Genomic DNA, 19,169 nt, shown 5'->3' with positions numbered 1-19,169 from the left:
CATTTATTATTTATTATTTTTATACATATGAAAGGGTTACATTAATTAAAACATTGAAAATCATCGGTTGGCCAAACGCCAATGTATATCCGTATATATAGGTCTATCCATGGAGGAGGAGGTCAATTGCGATCTATCTTCATGAACGATAATAAACGCTCAACAGCTTAAAAGTATGTGATGCTTTTAGAGTTACGTATATTCTTAAAAAAATATTGACAGAAAGTTAAGACTAGTGGAGCCCGTCTCTTCTTATCTCATATCCTGGTTTGCACTACTGTGAAGCTTACAAGGTATGCTTGAACATTGTACGATCTATCCTTAAGTTAAAAGATATGATCATCTATGTAATGATAAAATCCCGTTATTTTAATTGTTTTTTGGCGAATTTAGAGAGAAATAGCAGCGCTGGACATAAAAAGTTCAGAAAAGTCCAGAAAACTTACTATTCGTGTCCTATAAATACTTATTTTTCTTATATTTATATTTTATCATTGTATTATATTTTTATTATATTTGTACATATTTGTTTGCATTTTTATTATATATATATATATATATATATATATATCTTTTAAACTTTTATATTATATATATTTTTCTTCTTCTCATATTTACAATCATACATGAAAGGAATTTATATTTGCCTTATTCAACGTTTTTCCAAATTGTCAGCAAGTTTATCTTGCAAATCTGAGAACTACACAAAATTATATTATTAATATCAATTAAATTATGCCACATGCATACACACACAAACACATTACATACGCTTATATACACATTTGCATAAGTATGAGTAAATGATCATCCCATTCCATTTCCAGTTCCACTTTAAGTTCGAATAGTCTTGGCGAATAGTAAATACTCTGGCTAATGCAATAATTAACTAGCTGTTGAAAGCTGAACTAGCAAATCAAAGTGATTGCATCGAGTATAGTTGTTAATTGCTTTGTTATAGTAATCCAATAATCCAATCTACCCGACATTTGAGGACTTCACTAGAGTATACAATGTATATATAACATAAGACATAGCTGCATTTGTAGTGTATACGAATTTGCCTTGCTTCAGCCCTCATCTCTCTCTCTCTCTCTCTCTCTCTCTCTATCTCTCTTTCTCTTAATCTCTGTTTGATCTCACTCGCGTAATGGGCGAATTATTCGTTTTCGTTTCGCTCCAAGTTTAGTTGAACGCTGCGGTCGAAGCTAAGCGGTACTTAGGCGAAACTGAATTAGTGACTGGAACATTCTGATTGGAAATCAGTGATACGACGCAATGACACGCTTGGGGCGGGCATTTCTAGTGCTGTTTGTTTGGCTATTCGCTGACAGCTGGGCACAGTCGCCGGGTCGTCGCACCAGGTATGAGCCCAATTGGGATAGCTTAGATCAGAGACCGTTGCCTAGGTGGTACGATGAGGCAAAGGTGGGCATATTTCTGCATTACGGCGTCTACTCTGTGCCGAGCTTTGGCTCTGAATGGTTCTGGACCAACTGGATAAGTGAGTGTGTAGCAAGCATAACTAAATACGTATATCTATATGCAAATGTTGTCTCTAGATCTACGCAATCCGGACTATATACGCTTCATGCAGCGTAATTATAAGCCCGATTTCACCTATCAGCAGTTCGCAGATCAATTCACAGCGGAGCTCTTCAATGCAACGCAGTGGGCGTTGCTCTTCAAAGACAGCGGAGCAAAGTGAGCTCCGTTAGTACCAGATCTATTCAGTTATTATAATGTTGATTTCTATATCTATTCAGATATGTTGTGCTCACCAGCAAACATCACGATGGCTACACTCTGTGGCCGTCTAAGCACAGCTTCGGCTGGAACTCGGTCGATGTGGGACCCAAACGGGATATTATCAGTAAGTCATATCAATAATTGATTATAAAATTTTACAATAACTAATTTCATAGAGGAGCTGGCGGCTGCTGTGCGCAGCGTCTCGGATCTGAAGTTCGGGCTGTACTACTCGCTCTTCGAGTGGTTCAATCGACTGTGGATCGATGACAAGTTGCACCTGCTGCTGCAGCAGCACTACGTGGACTACAAGGTGCGCCCGGAGCAGATGGAGCTTGTGCAGGAGTATTTGCCGGAGATCCTTTGGTCAGACGGCGACTGGGAGGCGCCAGCCAAATACTGGAAATCGGAGGAGTTCATCGCTTGGCTCTACAACGACAGTCCAGTTAGGGAGACGATTGTCACGAATGATCGCTGGGGCTTCGGCACTGCCTGCATGCATGGCGACTTCTACAACTGCGCCGATCGCTTCAATCCAGGTGTGCTGCAGCGACACAAGTGGGAGAACGCCTTCACCTTGGATCGCACCAGCTGGGGACAGCGTTTCGATGTGACCTTGGCGGACTTCATGAGCTCCAAGGATGTCATCAAGGGTATGGCTAGGCGGATGGAGCAGTCCTTAATGAACTTTTTCTTAAGCAAAGATATTTTATAGAAATCGTCACGACGGTCAGCTGCAATGGCAATGTCTTGATCAATGTGGGACCCACGAAGTATGGCACGATCCTGCCCATCTTCGAGGAGCGTCTGCGAGACATGGGCCGCTGGCTGCGCATCAATGGCGAGGCCATCTATGGCAGTTCGCCGTGGATCTATCAGAATGATACGCTAACGCCGCATGTGTGGTACACCCAGGGCAAGGAGTCGAATACAGCCAAGGCCGTCATCTATGCAATTGTGCTCGAATATCCTTTCGATACAAACGAACTGGAGATCTATCCACTGGGCAAGGACATCAACGTCTTTCGCAATATCTTGCTCACTGGACTGGACTTTGGCGTGGACAGCGATGTCTTAAATAGACAAACCACGCAAATATCGCTGCTGGGCATGGAGGATACCGAATTAACCGTAAATATTCTCTATAATAATCCCTGTTTAAATATTCGAATTATCTTTTATCAATTCTCAGTGGACCGCAAGTCACAATAAAGTGCACATAGTGTTTCCACCCAAGCATCATATTGATAAGCGTGGACTAGAATATGCATGGACTTTTAAAATAACCATAGTTTAAGTTAAAAATTATAAATATAAAAATGATATATGTTTTTGTAGAACAAATATAAATTTAAATTATTCGTGTTTAAATATTTCCGCCTTAGCTGTTGGTATCTTTTTAGTATATTTTTGTTTGATGCATTCGGTCACACGTTTTCATCGTTTGTGTTGATATATCGTTCAGTCATCCATCTCTAGTCCGATTGGCACAACAAACGCGAAAAGTTGCAATTCCTGGCGCTGGTTTTTCCTTGCACATCGCATCAAGTAAATATTTATAATTTTATGCGTGAATTGTGTGAGAGTGCTCAGTAAGCTCAACTACATCAAGTGCTTAACGAAAAGTGCAATCGTAGTACAAAGAAAAATTGAATTGTGAACAAGTGTAGGGGCAGCAAAATACCCATACAAAAAATGTTTAGAGCGTGCGCATACCAAAGGGAGCGATTTAAATAGTGAGAGAGAGAGGGCAAGAGAGAATGTGTGTGTTTGTATGGGTGTATACGGCGCTCTTATCATTTAAGCGGCAATTGTTTTTGTTGACATTGTCTGTCTGTCAGTTGTCCAGTTGCAGCTGTTGCTTAACAAAATTTGTTTATTTGTTGCAATTTCGAACTCAATTCTATACTCAAATTTCGCTATAAAAATAGACCGCAAAGTGGCATGCGAAGGCCACCTGTCGTATGCACTGCCTGCGTTTGAATACGTCTAGCGTATTCATGCGTGAATTTTAAGGCATAGCTTGGGTTGTTGTTTGTAGCTAATTAACATTGATTTGATGTCTTGCTCGCTGTCTACAATTACCATTGTATTAATTCACTTATTCATATCAATTAATGCGTCATCAATTGCTTGCTCTTTGTGTGCGGAATGAAAGTGGGGGCAAGAGCGAAAGCAAACAAATTGTGTGCGCGCCGTTATGTATGGAGCGTTGCCACCTAGTTGAAATATGTGTATTCTCACTAATAGCTTCAATAGTCACCACTATTACGCTATTAAATTAAAATAGTTTAATATGCGTAAACAGTTATGTAATTAAAATACATTTTGTAATTGAAACAGTCAGCATGTGTTAAGCTTATATTGTTATCAAATTGTTCCGTTCACTTGTTCCGTGAACTCTATGACAACTAGACAACTCTGACAGCTCTCTCCCACAACGGCAACGCCGGTTTAGTGAGCGCGCGCAGCAGCTGATTTGTAGTACTCTCTTCCTCGCTCGAATTTTCTCTCACAATCCGTTGCCATACGTCACTTTTGGCCAAAACACATTAGAGACTGCTGCCGACTCTTTCAGTCTTAACTGTGTCTGTACGGCGTGAGTAAGCCTTTGGATTGCGTATGTCTCGCAGCGTACGACAGCGCGTGTTAAACATTATAATAAGAAACAGTGAGAACAAAGTTAAAAATGTGTAATGATAGAGTTCATTATCAACTGTGAATACGGAAAGTGAAGAACAGCCAATGCAAGTGCAAGTACAAGTGCAAGCGCAAGTGCAGTGAACCAGTCTCAGCGGACGGCGCCCTTGAATGTAAATGCTGTGTGTGTATGTGTGTTGGTGTCTTTGTGCGCCTGTGTGTGTTTGTGTCGCCTGCTGATTCCAAAAATGTTCAATGTAAAAATATAAAAATACACAAACAACGCACGGCTAAAATTCGATTAACAACAAAAGCAACCTTGAAAAGGCAAAACAACGACAGACCTGGCTATTTTTGTGTGTCGAAGTGGAAGTGCTCGAAATTGTATTCCATGCATGCGCTTGTCCAATCAGAAAAACCAAAAGGCAGCAACGGCAACTGAGAGCGCGGCCAGAACAATTGAATATGTCGTCTCATGGTCATTAACACTGCTTGGCTGTGTGTGCGTATGTGTGTATGCGTGCGTGTGAGTGTATTGCTGTGTCTGCTTTGTGCGTGAGTTCTTGACTTCTTTATGTAATTTTCAACATTTCTTTTATTCGACGTAGGCGTGCAGGAATTTGCGTACGCAGCAACGCCAGCGCAGCAGCAGCGAAAAACGTAGCAAGAAAATAGTAGTAGATATTGCTGTGGCAGAATGAGTAGCATGATTTGCAAACATGCCGTGCTCGTTTGTTAATTAACTAATTAAAAAGTGAAAGAAGAGCAAAGTAATAAATAGGTGTTGTAGTCCGAGCCCATAAAATAGAACAGCCAAATTCGCATTAATATGACATCATACGCAAATGATACAACGGCGACGGCAGCAGCCGCAACAACAACAACGGAAGGAGCAGCAACAAATGCAGGAGCTGTAACGCCAGTAGCACCCTTAGCAGCTACAACGCCAGCAACGGCAGTCGGCGCAGCTGCTAAACAAGTGTCCAGCAACAACAGCAATAACAACAGTGAATACAACGAGGACGACAACAACAGCTTGGATGGCCGTGAGAAAGCCGACACGACGCCCGAGAACCTCAAGAAGATTGCCGAGATCATAAACGACAAAGAGGCAGCGACAGCTACGTCAGGCTCACTGTCGCCGCGACTGCAGCATGAGCAGCTTCATACATTGAGCTTCGTAGGACTTGGCGCTGCCATCGATGAGTCAAACACAAAGTTCTGCCTTGGCAAGCCTCCGCCATCGCCGGCCGAAAAAGGTAAGCGCATTGAAAAAGAATCGCAGTTGACGTCGGCGTCAACGTCGCACTTTACAAAAGGCACTCAGAAAGCAGCAACAACCCGAGTGCCATTATTCAGGAACTTGTTGTTGTTGTTTTGTGCTTGTTGCTTGTTGCTTGTCTCTTTTATTTTTGTTGTTGCTTTTAATTTGAATTTTTAATGAAGCTATTTGGCGAGTTTTGGACACGGCTTTAGCGCAAATATTTATTGCACTAGTCATGGCAAACACACAGACGCTCACATAGACACACACACACTCACACTCACACTCATACGCATACACAAAGCATATAACACACCCATAAAAGAACATAATGGCAAAGAGCATTGCACAGTGGGAAGAGTTTAATATATGTGTTTTTTTTTTGTGTTGATAACTTTGATAGTTGTTGATTGATTGAATAAGTTTAATAAATTATATTTAAAATGAGGATATTTAAATAGAAGAAGTTATGTAAACAATTTTATAAGTGTTTTACGTTTAGGGAAAAATCTATAAATGATGACGGAATATTTGTTTTAAGCATATTGCACACATTTTCTAGACTTTCAACATTTTTTCATTTGTTTAATGCATATATATAAATATATATAAACTGAACCTGAACATCTAATCAAGCGTGCGTAAACTTTAATCAATTTGAGCACAAGGCCACAAACAAAGCAATTTTCTTGATTTTTCTTCTTATTTTGGCAATATGCCAATACGTTTTTAATTGAATATACATTTAGCCCTTAAATCAAGCCAAATTGCGATTTGCAGTTAAATATTTGAAATCTGTTTTTAAACACCAAAAGAAATTCCAGCAATTGTAACTCTAATCTTTGGCTAAACAAAATAAACAGTTGCGTTTGCTGTTGAGTTCTATGGAATTTATGCGTTGCAACAAACCCAACTGAGAGTCGGATGACATAATCTATATAGTATGTAATCCATTCGGCTAGTCGCCGCCGGTTTTTGGATGTCCGCAAATAGAGACAGAGATACAAATCTGTTGTCCAAGTCTCTTGTCGAAGCATTTTGACGCTTTGAAAAATCAGGTCATAATTTCAGTTTTTTTTTTTTTATCAGTTGTTGAAAGGGTACTATGAAAGTGCCAGGCATCGTGCATCAAACTATAACCATACAAGCTTCAAACAGTTGTTTTAGCTATCAGATGTTAGTCTAAATAAACCAATTTTATAAAGTCTTAATTACCTAGTGTTACAGTTGCTTATTCAATTACTCATTTTTGATAAGATTTCAAGGCTCAGGTTTCCTTAGCTGTATCGCACATTGTAAATCTTTAAGAGTATTTGCTATTTGGTAACTTTGTTTTCATACTTTTTGCTTTTGTTTTTGTTTGCTGTTTGTGACAGTCAGAGATCTTACGAAATCCAACAGTCGCTGTCATTATCTCAGATTTTCATGCCGTTCACGCAATTCGCTCGCAAAAAACGAGGCGAGTGACTCAACCTGATCGATGGCGATATAGTCTGTATATAGACTGTATTTTGCACAACAATATCCATGCCATACGCGAAACAATTAATAACAGATCCGTGTTTAATTAAACATATAGCTGGCACATCACAGGTCTAGATAGCGGTAGATGGGTTTAGCCTAGATATCGACTGCTGAAAGGCAATTTTATACCACTTGACCTAACTAACTAACTAGCTAACTTCAATTCCAACAACTACCTGCAACAATTTGAGTGGTTTACATAGTAATAGACTGCAGTATTAAAAGATACCCTGAATGCGTTACCTGTATACCTGTTAGAAAATTTCATAAGAATATTGCTAAATATTATAGATGTTGAAGGAAAAAAGAAAATTTGTATATCAATTCCAAAATAAAATTTGAATGTAAATTATAGTAAAAAATTTTATTCTTTTTAAAAATGAAATTAAGGAACCTTTTAAAGCGCGTTTTGGCTTTATAAAAGCTCTTTAAAATGCGCCCAATGTTTATCAATTCTAGTCTTGATTTTTGTTAAAAAAAAATAAAAATAACAAAATTTATAATACAGTCTAGAAGCTAAAAGAAAAGCAAACTGAAAATATTTTACAATTTTAGAATAAAAAAAACTTTTATAGCTTAAAGTAAAGAAAGAAACTATTTAATTAATTATGTTAAACCTCCAATACTATGATGTTTTCATAATATTCTAAGCAAAACTCTTAAAATATTCCTTATCACTAAATTTGTTAGTTTAATTAAACTCAAGTCAAGACTTAAGCCTATGAAGTCAATTTCTGGTTTAGATTTTTTAGCTGCCAGATTTTTAGAGCCAGACCAACTCTATACTGCTATATCAGTTACAGGGTATTAGAAAATTGTAAATAATTGCAGTGATTGTTTGGCCTGGTGCATTACGTGATTTTGTTGCAAACTAGAACAGAAACTTTTGCGCACTTGTTGCCACACGCACACACGCAAAGACACACACGATCAACAGTGTGCACACTGTGCTACAAACTGTTTACAATTGTTTTATTTGGACCATAACTAATGGTAATTACACTGACCACTCAGCATGGCCAAAAAGTTGGAGTTGTTGCTGCTGTTATTGTTGTTGTTGTTGTCGAGTGGCATTTGCGGCTTTTTACTGCGTTATTTTTTTCTAAATTATTTTTATTGCCCTGCTCGCTTTTACTTTTTGCAATAAATAAACAAAAATGTTGTTACTGCTGTTAGTGCCATTTAGGGCCATTTGTTATTGTTGAAACTTTTGGAAAGTCGAGCGCAGGAAAATGAAGGGCCGCCGCCGCCCGCTGTTTCTGCTTTGGATTTGGTTACTTGGCTTGCACAACATAATATAAAACAAGCGGTAAATCGATAATAATGTTTTATCATTGCTTTTATTATTACACAGCACTTAAATGGCAACGCCGTCCAATTGGACTCCAATTGGCCGATTAGCAAGCGCGCATTGCGTCATGTTCCAACTAGAAAATCAGCTTCAACGATTTTGTTGCCTTTTGTTTGGTTGGCTTAAATGCTATTTTATGGCAGATCTTTATAAATGCTTTTTTCTCCCCAAAACGTATCAAATCTTGCGGTTAAGCATACATTTAAATATGATTACACATATTTGGATATATTTATATATATTTACGTCTGCTTATAAATGTTTTAACACGGCGACAGCAGAGAAAGCCGCCCCATTCGATCATCAATTGTCATCTGATTGAGGTCATCGCCTCGTCCATTCGACGTTTGATAATTGACTCGATCAGCTTTGTGCACACTCGGCTGGTTGTCGAGCTAAAGAATACCTTCACAGCATGTTAGGGCTGGAATGGACATATTTGGATCTAAGACTCTTAAGACTGCTCGAAACTGGTTAAATAATTTATATATATGGGAGAGAGCTTGCTATCTTGTTCTAAGTCTGTTTCTCTAGAGACCTTCATTCGGACGAATCACCCAGAGGTGCTCGTGGCTCACACGGTTTAAGCCAATTGTAAGAGTATGGCTTTATTTGCAAACTATTGGCTTAGCTTGACTATCGCTGATAGTTGCAACTGCTGCTTATTGTATTCAAATATGGACAGCAAAGCATTCGATATGTAAATATTTATAAACAAGCGCTTGTTGTAGCTGTTTCATATCTTTCATTCCTTATATTTATATATATTTATATATATCAGCTGATTAATAGCGCAGTACACAAATTGCAAATCTGTGCAGAATTTAAATTGTTTTTATTCATACGATATGGCTGCCAACTCAGAGTGGGGTTTGCTTAGCTGGGTTATTTATTGTTTAACTTATGATAAAAGTATTCTGCTTTGTGGTTAAATATGCGAGTTTGTTTTAGAGCTGTGTTCCTGACAAACTGAAATGGAGCAAAATGAGAAAGAATTTATTTTTAATAAATCTTGTTAATGAAGCTTAAAAGTTGCTCAAACAAATTTGACCGCAAGGAAAAAAACGTTCATTTATTTATAAAAAAAAATAGTAAATCTAAAATGATTGAGGACTTATAGTTTTTCTATATGTATTTAATTCATAAATAAAATAGCTGAATATATTTTATATAGGCATTTTATATTATATTCAGGTATTTTATTTATGAATTAAATGCATATAAAAACTATGTCCCCAATAATTTTAGATTTACTATGTTTTTTATAAATATTTACACATATATATTTTTTTAAATTTCGTTAATTATTTAAATCCTATTAATACAATTTTAAGAAAAGCATTATGAAAGTTGAAATCATGTTACCGCAGCTGTAATAATAGTATTTATTTATATATATGTAGCAGATATATATATATAAATATGACTTCAGACACGATTCCAATTTTTCAAAATATTTCCGCTCGTTCGTATTTTTTCTAATTTTGTTATAATTGAAATGAATTCGTCTTGAAGTAATTTCCCTTATTAGTCTTTAAGCTATAATTAAATTAATATATATTTAAAAAAAACCTGTTAGAAGTCAAAATGCCGCCATTTGGTCTTCTGTTTCCTGTTCCATGTTCCATATTTTCGAACCCAATATTAAGAGAATAATTAAACGGAAAAGAAATAAATCGATTTTGCTGTCGAAATCAGTCGAGTGAAATCGTTTTTTAGTTGGGCATCTTGGAGAAGCTCCGCAGCGGAACGGAAGACACGTGCTCCGATGAACTTCGATGGTCAGCGCGCTAGACGGAGCGTAAAACGTTACCCGAATGCCGCCCTCTCAGCCAACCACACCTGCATTTGACCTGCATTTGAATTCAGCGAACTCTAACCTTCACTCGCTGCCTTGGCCTCACAAGTAGATAGCCAGCCAGGCATGGATCACGAGTACGCACGTAGAGTGCCCGTAGATCCCGAAATGGTGCCGCACTCAAGCTGCCGCCCTCCTCCTCCCCCTCTCTCCGTGCACTGACGTGGCTAACTTGAAAGCAAATTGTTTTTGCCACGGAAATATATAGAAATTTGCTAGCGGAAGCAGTGGGGGAACATAGCCACGTTCCAGCTGGGCGTTACTTGCAAAACATAGTTGGGCATGGCCAGTCAAAGAAATAATCAGTTTGTAATGACTAATGCCATCAGCATGATCGTGGGCAAGTGCATTAGCCACATATGTGGTGTAGCCCTTGACGGAAGACGTTTCTTATGAATTGTATTTTAATGATTTTTTTTCAACGCTTTACTAAAATTGTAAATCAATAATTTACTATATATTCAAAGGAAAATATCTTTGACTATCAATTAATGCATAAACACATCTTAGAAAAGACATTGAACAAAAACTAAGTAGCGAGGGAAGTCTGATGAACTCTTAAATGACAATTTTCAAACTATAAAAAATAAAAAAGTGATTCAAATTAATCTTTATTTCATATTATTAGTAGTATTATTCTATTATATATTTATTATAATTATATAGAGCATTTATGAATGCATCTTCATGTTTAATATTAGCTTATATTTTCATATATAAAATCTGTCGAAGCTATATACATGAAATAGTTTAGTCACGCGAAAGAGAAGCGTATTTAATCAATGAAAATTACTCACAATCTTTTTTAAACAGTGACATAAACTACATTAATATACACATGTATAATAATCGTAATGAGTAAAGTGCTTTAGCCCTCTTTGTACGTGTGTACAAAGCGCTTTCTCTTCAGGCGCCCAATTGCCTGCTTGCTGGCTGAACCGGCCCTGGCAGTGCTGCTCACTTTGCTTGCCACTTGAGTTGCTGTGCGCTGAGAGGAATTCTCTCGCTAGCCACATTCGTTTTCACCGTCCAACTGGACTTGCTCGCAACTGTAAATAAATGCTAATTTAATGTACATCTTTGTTCCATTGCAGCGGCTGTGCTGAGCAGAGCGAATCATCGGCAGAGTCAGAGCAACAAAGAAAGCGACGCTGCTGATGTGGACGAAGAGTCCACGGCGTCCAACTCAACGGCGACTAAGCAGTCGTTGGCCTTCACCATAGATCACTTCGACGCCTCGGAGAACGACTCGGCGGCTCAGGCTGCGCGCTACAAGAACATGATGGAGCGCTTTCAGAGTCGACACAGGCGTGGCGCCTCCATGTCGAAGCTGGAGAGCGAGGGCAGCTCGGTCAACAGCGGCAACGGGCGACACTCGCAGCGCAGCAGTCTGGATGCCAGCAGCGTGGCCGATGATGCTTCCGTGGCAGCCACCGAGGCAGCGCCAGCGGTGAAGATGCGAGTGCGTGAGCGCAGCGCCTCGCGGGTGAGAGACGCTTCCAAGCGCCACAGCTGGTCGCCGCGCAGTTCGGCCACAACTGAACCACCCGCCCGGGCGCCCAGCCAGAAGCCAAAGCAGGCGCAGCCTGCGCCGCCAAAGGGCACCTCTAATATGCTGGCCAATCGCACCGCCCAGTTCACACCACGTTCCACTGCGATGCAGCTGGCGCTGAAGCAGGTGGAGCTGCTGTGCCCGCATCCGCCGCTGAATGATATCAAAGCCGCCGACGAGGATGCTGTCAGCGAGGCTGGCACCTATACGCTCGATGGCGACAACTACACCGAGGAGCAGAAGGATCTCATGAACATAGATCGAAATGCTGCGGCGGCTGCAGCTGCTGCTGCTGCGTCGGCGGCTTCGACCAAACTGCGGCCCAAGCAGCTGGCTGTGAAGCCGAGCCGCGCCAGCAATGTGCTCGAGGTCAACTACTACCACGAGACGCCACAACAGGAGCAGAAGGGCAACAGCACCAACGCCAATGCCAGCGGCGCCTACTTGGAGCAGCTCAAGTCTCGAGTGCTTCATTCACAGGCACCGCCCACGCCTCCCTCGCCTCGTTCGCCGGCCGCCGACGTGGGCTGCTTCACCAGCGTCACGACCAGCGGTGTGCTGGCCAAGCAGCGGGCGCTGGACACGCATCCCAAACTGACGCGCCATTCGCACAGTCTGTCCACCTCGCAGATCGACAGCTCCGAGTACGTGAGCAACGAGGCCAAGCTGCGCCATGCCCAGGCCCAGGCCATGGCAGGCAGCGCCACGGATCGCCAAAAGGCTGAGTATCGACTGAATGTGTTCACTAGCAGCAACAACCAACAGCAACAGCAACAGCAGCAGCAACAGCAGCAGCTGCATCAGTTGCCCGAGACGCCGACCACGCCCACAGAGGCAGCGCTGCTGCAGTCGGCGCCCACAAAGCAGGATTGGATTCAGGAATGGGCGCGCAATGCACGTGCTCGCAGTCTGGCCCAGGATGTGAGCAGCACCTCGGCCAACCGCCGCAAACAGCAGGCGCAGGCACAGGCCCAAGCCCAGGTATTTAGTCACTTTATACAATGTTACCTGTACAGCAAGTCATCTCTCTCTCTCTCTCTCCCTCAGCAACTGATGACACGCAGCTACAATTGCTCGGACACTGGCGCGGATTCCTTGACAGATGATAGCCTTAGCTTGTATAACCAGCAGCAACGCCAATATGCAGCAGCTGCCAAGCTTAATCGCAGCCTGGCTGAGCGCTACCGACTGCTGGGTGACTGTGACTACGCGAGCGATCCGGCGCTGTGCAGCCAAGGCCAGATGCCGGGCGAGCCGTATAAGCCGCCAAAGAGTCCGAGTAAGATACCCTCGCCGCTGCACACGCTGGGACGTGCGCGCAGTGCCAGCCGCTCGCGGCCAGCCATGGAGCAGCTGCCGTCACAGACGACATCGCGTCGCAGCTCGGTCAAGTCGCCGGCGACACAATGCAGTCCACAGCACAGTCTGGAAACAACGGCGGGCTATCGTCGCTCGCCGCTGCATCGCGCATTGATGACCAGCAGCATTAACGAGGCGCAGCTGCAGCTGTTGACCAGCGGCGAGTATCTGCTGAAGCAGCTGCATCGGCGCAAGAACTCGCTGGACGATGTGGAGCATGTGGAGCACGCGGAGCTGCCGACCTCGTCAGCTGGCTCCATATCGCCGCTACGACGTTCCAGCTCCTTCCAGCGACCGCTGCAGACGCTGCGGCAGGCGCGCCCTAACTTTCAGAATCTGTATACTCCCCCGGCGGCACGCCACTTGCAACAGCAGCAGCAACAACTGCAGCTGCAGCTGAAGAAGTCCGCCAGCAGCAACAACTTTGACCAGTCGTACAGCGACTACGACAACGAGCTGCAGTACTACATCAATGACGAGGACGAGCTGGGCACCACGGGCCCTTACTACTCCAGTGGCGAGGAGGAGGAGGAGTTGGAGCAGCGTACGCGGCAGGCACAGCAGGCACAGCAAACGCACAATGCTTCCGACTCCACTGTGCCGTTGACTAATACGCGTCTTAATAAGGCGCTGCTCATGCGCATCGAGCGCAGCAAACAGCGCGTGGCGGGCAGTGGAGCAGCAAGTGCAACTGGTCAGGGACTGACGCCATCCAAGCCCAGTTCGGCGCCTGCGGGCAAGCTGAATGCAGCTGCCCAGGCAGCAGCTGGGCTGGTAGCCTGCCCCAATACGCCAGAGTTGCCAAGGCGCGGCATCAAGAGCGCACAGCCACGCGCTGCATCTGGCTGCGGGCCCAAGTTGCGGCAATCCATGCCACGTGAGACGAGCCTCAGTCGCTTGGCTCAGCAGGTGCCCAGCAGCTTGGCCAATGCCAAGAAGCAGCTGCTGCAGACAGCCAATGCAACAAGCAATGTGCGCGTGCAGCCCAAGTACCTTGACATATCCAAGTACAAGTCGGCGCAGTCGAACAACTTCTTACGCAAGAACGATGCCAAGAGCACTCTAAAGCCAGCCGAACAAATGAAGCGCAGTCCCAGCGCCTCCTCCATGGGTCTTAGTCGTACCGAGGGCACGCGTGCCAGCAATCGCAGCGTGCGCTCCAACACCTCTGTGATGAACAGCAGCACTACATCCTTGGGTGGTGGCGGCGGCATCTCAGGCATGCGCGCCTCATCCGCAGTCCGACGCGATGCCTCAGGTAAGTACAGTAAAATATGCCAAATAGCCACACTCACACAATGCCTAACAAACCTTTCTGATTCCGCAGTGAACAAGCAGAAGGAGGCCGAGATGGTCATGTGGAAGCGACGCTCCACCTACGATCCCATGAAGGCAGCTGCCGAGGATAGACGCCGCAAAGAGGAGGCGCGGCGTGCCCAAACACAGGCCCAGGCTCAGCAGCAATACAACGATATGGCTGACGATGTGCCTTTCGAAAGGTAAATGCCTAGCACCTGTGTTTGAAGCTGCACAGCACTACTTTTACCATTAATGTACAACATTTAGATCGCGTTCAGGCGTTTGGTAAATCCCTTTCAGTGAACCGTTAAAATCGCACTCGAACAAACATCAAGTCCTTAGTCTACTTAAGTCTATAATTAATATTCGCCAAATAGAACTTCGTGATTTATCGCATAAGATAAAAAGTTAGAGTGACTTGAAAAAAGGTAGAATTTCAGAAAATGGCATTAAAATGTATGCAAAAGTTTAAGGAAAATAATTGAGTTCTTATCTACTTAAAGTCAACTATGAATCACATTAATACTCGGTTATCATCCAACAAATGTTGACCTAATTTAAAAGAGATTATTCACATATATATTTAATAGGTATTACAATATAAAAATTATAATTGAATAGGGTATAAAATATACTTAATTTAGATTTTAATATATATTATATTAATAGACTACTATATTACTAGACGAACCAATTGGCGCTTTTGATTGATCAAGATACAAAAATATTGTAAAATTAAATTCTGTTACTAATAATAAATTAAATAGTTCGTAGTCCATTTTAGTTTGTGAAAGCAGAAAAACAATTGTATTATAAGTATTTTATATATTTACTTTCATGAATATGCCTTTAAAATGGAAATTTTAAACAGCTTTGCAAATAAGCTTTACGAGTTACTCTCATAATCGTAGTAGGCTGAAATTAAATTCCCAATACCCTCTATACATAAATGCCACAATAATCCAAAATGTATCTAAAGACATAGATATGAAAAACATGAGCTGAGCTATAAAACAAACTTCAATATAGAAAATATGTATTCTCTCAGTATAATCATTTCTATATATATATATTCTACAACACATTTGCCTAATTGACAGATCGATACTATTTGATATTGGCGAATTTGATTAGAAAGGTATCAACATGACTTTATACATAGTTATTTAGATACTAATTTAATTTCACTGCATTAGGAACTATAAAGTATTACTCCAATCTCGATCGAATACTCGACATATTCTCAATAGATCGCTGTAGCTTGAGACTTCATTTAGTTTTTAGGCGAGGATTAAGTAGTCTATTAGAGCCTAAACTTTAATTTCTATATATATTCTTTAAGCGTAATTATCTTGTTTTTTTTTCCATTTATTCAATTATTATTATTAGCTTAAGGTTGTGGGTTATATCGCGGCTAGAGGTAAAGGTGCGTTTAACGACCAATTAAAACCTAATCGTTACTCACCTTCAGTAAACACGCTTACGATTTAATCTCTCGTAGTGCCCCCGATGCTGTTTATAGGCACAGCATTGCATAAATATATATACTATCTAAATATCAAATATCTAGTCTCTAAAAATTGTAGGACATTTAGCTTAAAACAATGTATAAACCCTATTTATGTTATAATTTTGCTAATTATTTTCTTTTTCTTTTAATTTCTGTACACCAACCACAAAAAAACCTACGCAAACGCCTCTTTGCTATCTCTGTAGACCATCACGCTCACACTATCGCCGTGGACTGTTATGACCAACGGATGGTGTGCTAGTGACCGATCTGTAACCAAGATAAACCAACACCACAACATTCGACTACTATCTTTCCACACACACACACACATCTCTTCTTTACACACTACATTTAACATGGTGCAAGCAGAGCCGACCACAGCAAATTCCTACGTAATTAATCTTGATTGTGTTACTAGAGCCAACTTCTAGTATCAATTTGAAACCAAGCAACGAATTTTTATATGGATTTTAACTCGTTTGTACATACACGAATCTATCCAATCCAACGAAAGCGACAACGACAACGACAACGAATTGCTCCACAGTTTCGACGAGTTTGCCAATGTAATAGAGAAGTTGCCCCAATGCCACTCGCCACTCGCTACTCGCCACTCGCCACTCGCTACTCGTTGCCCGTTACTCGTTGCTAGTTGCTCGTTACTGTTTGTTATCTGTTTGCATTGAACTCATTTTATACGTTGCTATATATATCTATATATCTATTCCTGCTCGCAATCAACTTGTGCAATTGTCGGAAATATTGTAAATTTTATAGGACTATCAAAATTTTCTTGTGTCTTGTGTCAGCTGGGCACATTCATAATAAACCAATCTAACGTATCTAGTCTATCATATTCATACTGCATTTGGCTAGCAGAAATCACAATGGAACGAAGTCAACTAATCCATAACAAATCTAACAACTGTTCGTTAGCTGTACAAATGTTTGCCTTGTCTTAAAAACTAATTCGTGTTCTCGTTATCCTTACTAATCTATGATATCTGAAACTAATACAACATTCACACACATATACTATAAGACAACTATTAAAAAGCTTAGTTAGTCGCTAGTTTAGCACTTGTTTTGTATTCGCTACACTCATTGAATACATTTAACTTACATGATCTACTCTGGCTTATCGATATCTAATCACAATCTCGTTCTCTCTACTCCCGCTTATGCTCTCGCCGTCGCGCTCTCAGTGTCCTTCGCCCGGCCAACAATCTGACCATCACAGGCAGCATAAACTACAGCCCAAGAAATTCAATGGAAAACGATGCCTGGACGCTTGGTGAATCATCCGAGTTCGGCGAGTATCCCGAAGACTACGAAGATGACGATGTGGACGAGGAGGAGCACGAGCAGGGCCAGGATGAATACGTTGCTGGCCAGGAGTCCGACGACGTGTTCGAGGCAGAGACGGCGGAGGCCACAGCTTAGGTCAGGCAGCACCAACAGCAGCATCAAGTTAAACCAGCAACAGTGATATATATTAAAGCGATCTATATATATAAATATAAAACTATATATTGTATAACAGCGAGCGCAATGCGATTTAGTTATTAATCTATTCCTATACCACATCTAACATGATATTTGATTTATATAAACTGAAGTAAGGAAACTGAATGTCTTGAATAAACAGAGTGAATACTTTGCGAGATGAATATTATTTACGATGCTGTCCAGAAATCGCCATAACTGAAACATAACTTAAACAGAATATATATTTTAAAAGCAACTTCTAAGAGTTTTAAATGAAATATATATATAATATATATACTTAGTTTATTTACTTCAACAGACTTACTTAGTTGATCTTCAGTTATATATATGAAGTCTTTACAAATAAAAAACTATGTTCAACAACTATAAGATACTCAAATCTCTAGTAAGTCCGAGCTGCAAACTTGTGCTAGAAATTATATTCTAAAAATAAGGAATTGATTCAACAATATAAAAACTGTGCTAAAAAACTGAATGCGTTCCGGACTTACGCGATATCTGCGCCTCAGCAAGCTGAAAAACTCAAAAGAAAACGAATTGTTCGTAGATTTTGTATGCGTACAGAATAACGCGTTAACTCAGATAAAAAGCCTATACATATATAGGTATATATAGTTTTATATGCGTAGAATTTAGTCATGTGGTATTTGCTTTTAACTTGTTTAAGTATGTTTTTTAAAGTTTATTCAGCTGACGATGCTTCATAACAGACCCAACTGAATATGATTAAAATGCCTAGATTATTATATATTAACTATATAGTATGAAGTATATAGTATATAGTATATGTATAATATAAACTATATATCTATATATTTATAATACGTAATGGTGTCGGTGTCCATGGTTTTAATTATTTTTAAAAATGTATTTATATATGCAATATATTTTTAAATTCAAACTAATTTGAATTGATAAATTTTTGTAATCATACAATTTATCGTGCAATTTGTTTACTGTTGTTTTATTTCTAGAGGAAAAATAAAATTTATGATTTAATGTACAAAAGATTGTTGAATATTTAATTCGAATTCAAATTCTCTTTTTACGTACAGCGTTTCTCTGATTGGCATTCTAATTGGGATTCTTATTGGCAGTCAAGAATGTAGCATACTTTTAAGCGGCGCACATGTTACAAAACTTTGTTAGAAAATGTTGCAGATTTATTACAATTATTAAGCGAATAGCTAAGAGAATGGTATGCTCATAAGATTTAATAATTTTGCTGTTATAATTGAGAAATACTTTGCTTTATATAAGTCAAGCAGAACAACAGAAAATTGGTTCTTTGATATTTCCAATTGGAGCAGCAGCTCGGTTGGCTGCTTGCAACGGAAATGCCAATTAGAGATTTTATGTAATGCGTACAACAGCAGCAACAAGACAACGCAAAACTAAACAAAATGAGCAACAAGAATTTGTGTATACGCGCGTGAGTGTGTGTGTGTGTGTAGGACAGTGTAAGTGAATTCGGAATTTTATGAACTGGGGATTGAAAGTGGATGAGCAGAGGGCCACAGCAGCAGAATCAAAGCATTGTAAAATGAAGCT

The 19,169-nt window shown here is 40.7% G+C and overlaps 2 protein-coding genes across 6 annotated transcripts; both read left to right on the top strand.

Moving 5' to 3' along the window:
* The first annotated feature begins 1,203 nt into the window (after nucleotides 1-1,203).
* Nucleotides 1,204-3,046, top strand: LOC111592810 (putative alpha-L-fucosidase). Its single transcript, XM_023305221.2, has 6 exons — nucleotides 1,204-1,504; nucleotides 1,563-1,704; nucleotides 1,767-1,873; nucleotides 1,926-2,402; nucleotides 2,465-2,880; nucleotides 2,942-3,046. Exons 1-6 carry the CDS (start codon nucleotides 1,279-1,281, stop codon nucleotides 3,044-3,046), a joined length of 1,473 nt encoding a protein of 490 aa, XP_023160989.2. The 5' UTR covers nucleotides 1,204-1,278.
* Nucleotides 3,047-3,227: 181 nt separating this feature from the next.
* Nucleotides 3,228-17,803, top strand: LOC111592772 (negative elongation factor A). 5 transcript variants are annotated; one of them, XR_002750993.2, is made up of 7 exons: nucleotides 3,228-3,297; nucleotides 4,998-5,648; nucleotides 11,481-12,919; nucleotides 12,986-14,555; nucleotides 14,625-14,796; nucleotides 16,313-16,675; nucleotides 17,315-17,392. XR_002750993.2 is itself a non-coding variant. In XM_023305173.2 (6 exons), the coding sequence occupies exons 2-6, from the start codon at nucleotides 5,219-5,221 to the stop codon at nucleotides 17,550-17,552; spliced, it is 3,849 nt and encodes a 1,282-aa protein (XP_023160941.2). In that variant the 5' UTR covers nucleotides 3,228-3,297; nucleotides 4,998-5,218; the 3' UTR covers nucleotides 17,553-17,803. The 5 variants fall into 5 exon arrangements, 3 of the variants coding, with proteins under 3 accessions (XP_023160941.2, XP_023160942.2, XP_023160943.2); XR_003944136.1 differs by having other exon boundaries at nucleotides 16,313-16,501; nucleotides 17,315-17,391; XM_023305173.2 differs by lacking the exon at nucleotides 16,313-16,675 and having other exon boundaries at nucleotides 17,315-17,803.
* The last annotated feature ends 1,366 nt before the right edge of the window (nucleotides 17,804-19,169 follow it).

This window comes from Drosophila hydei, unplaced genomic scaffold (assembly GCF_003285905.1).
Source record: "Drosophila hydei strain 15085-1641.00,03,60 unplaced genomic scaffold, DhydRS2 tig00000001-arrow-pilon, whole genome shotgun sequence".
NCBI classification, from domain to species: Eukaryota; Metazoa; Arthropoda; class Insecta; order Diptera; family Drosophilidae; genus Drosophila; species Drosophila hydei.
This window is presented reverse-complemented; position numbering and strand designations above follow the sequence as displayed.

Coding starts and splice junctions, on each gene's coding strand:
- LOC111592772 (XM_023305173.2), top strand. CDS start 5,219: ATGACATCATACGCAAATGATACAACGGCGACGGCAGCAGCCGCAACA. Junction 14,556..14,624: donor AGTCCGACGCGATGCCTCAG/GTAAGTACAGTA, acceptor CTGATTCCGCAG/TGAACAAGCAGAAGGAGGCC. Junction 14,797..17,314: donor GACGATGTGCCTTTCGAAAG/GTAAATGCCTAG, acceptor TCGCGCTCTCAG/TGTCCTTCGCCCGGCCAACA.
- LOC111592810 (XM_023305221.2), top strand. CDS start 1,279: ATGACACGCTTGGGGCGGGCATTTCTAGTGCTGTTTGTTTGGCTATTC. Junction 1,705..1,766: donor TTCAAAGACAGCGGAGCAAA/GTGAGCTCCGTT, acceptor ATATCTATTCAG/ATATGTTGTGCTCACCAGCA. Junction 2,881..2,941: donor TGGAGGATACCGAATTAACC/GTAAATATTCTC, acceptor ATCAATTCTCAG/TGGACCGCAAGTCACAATAA.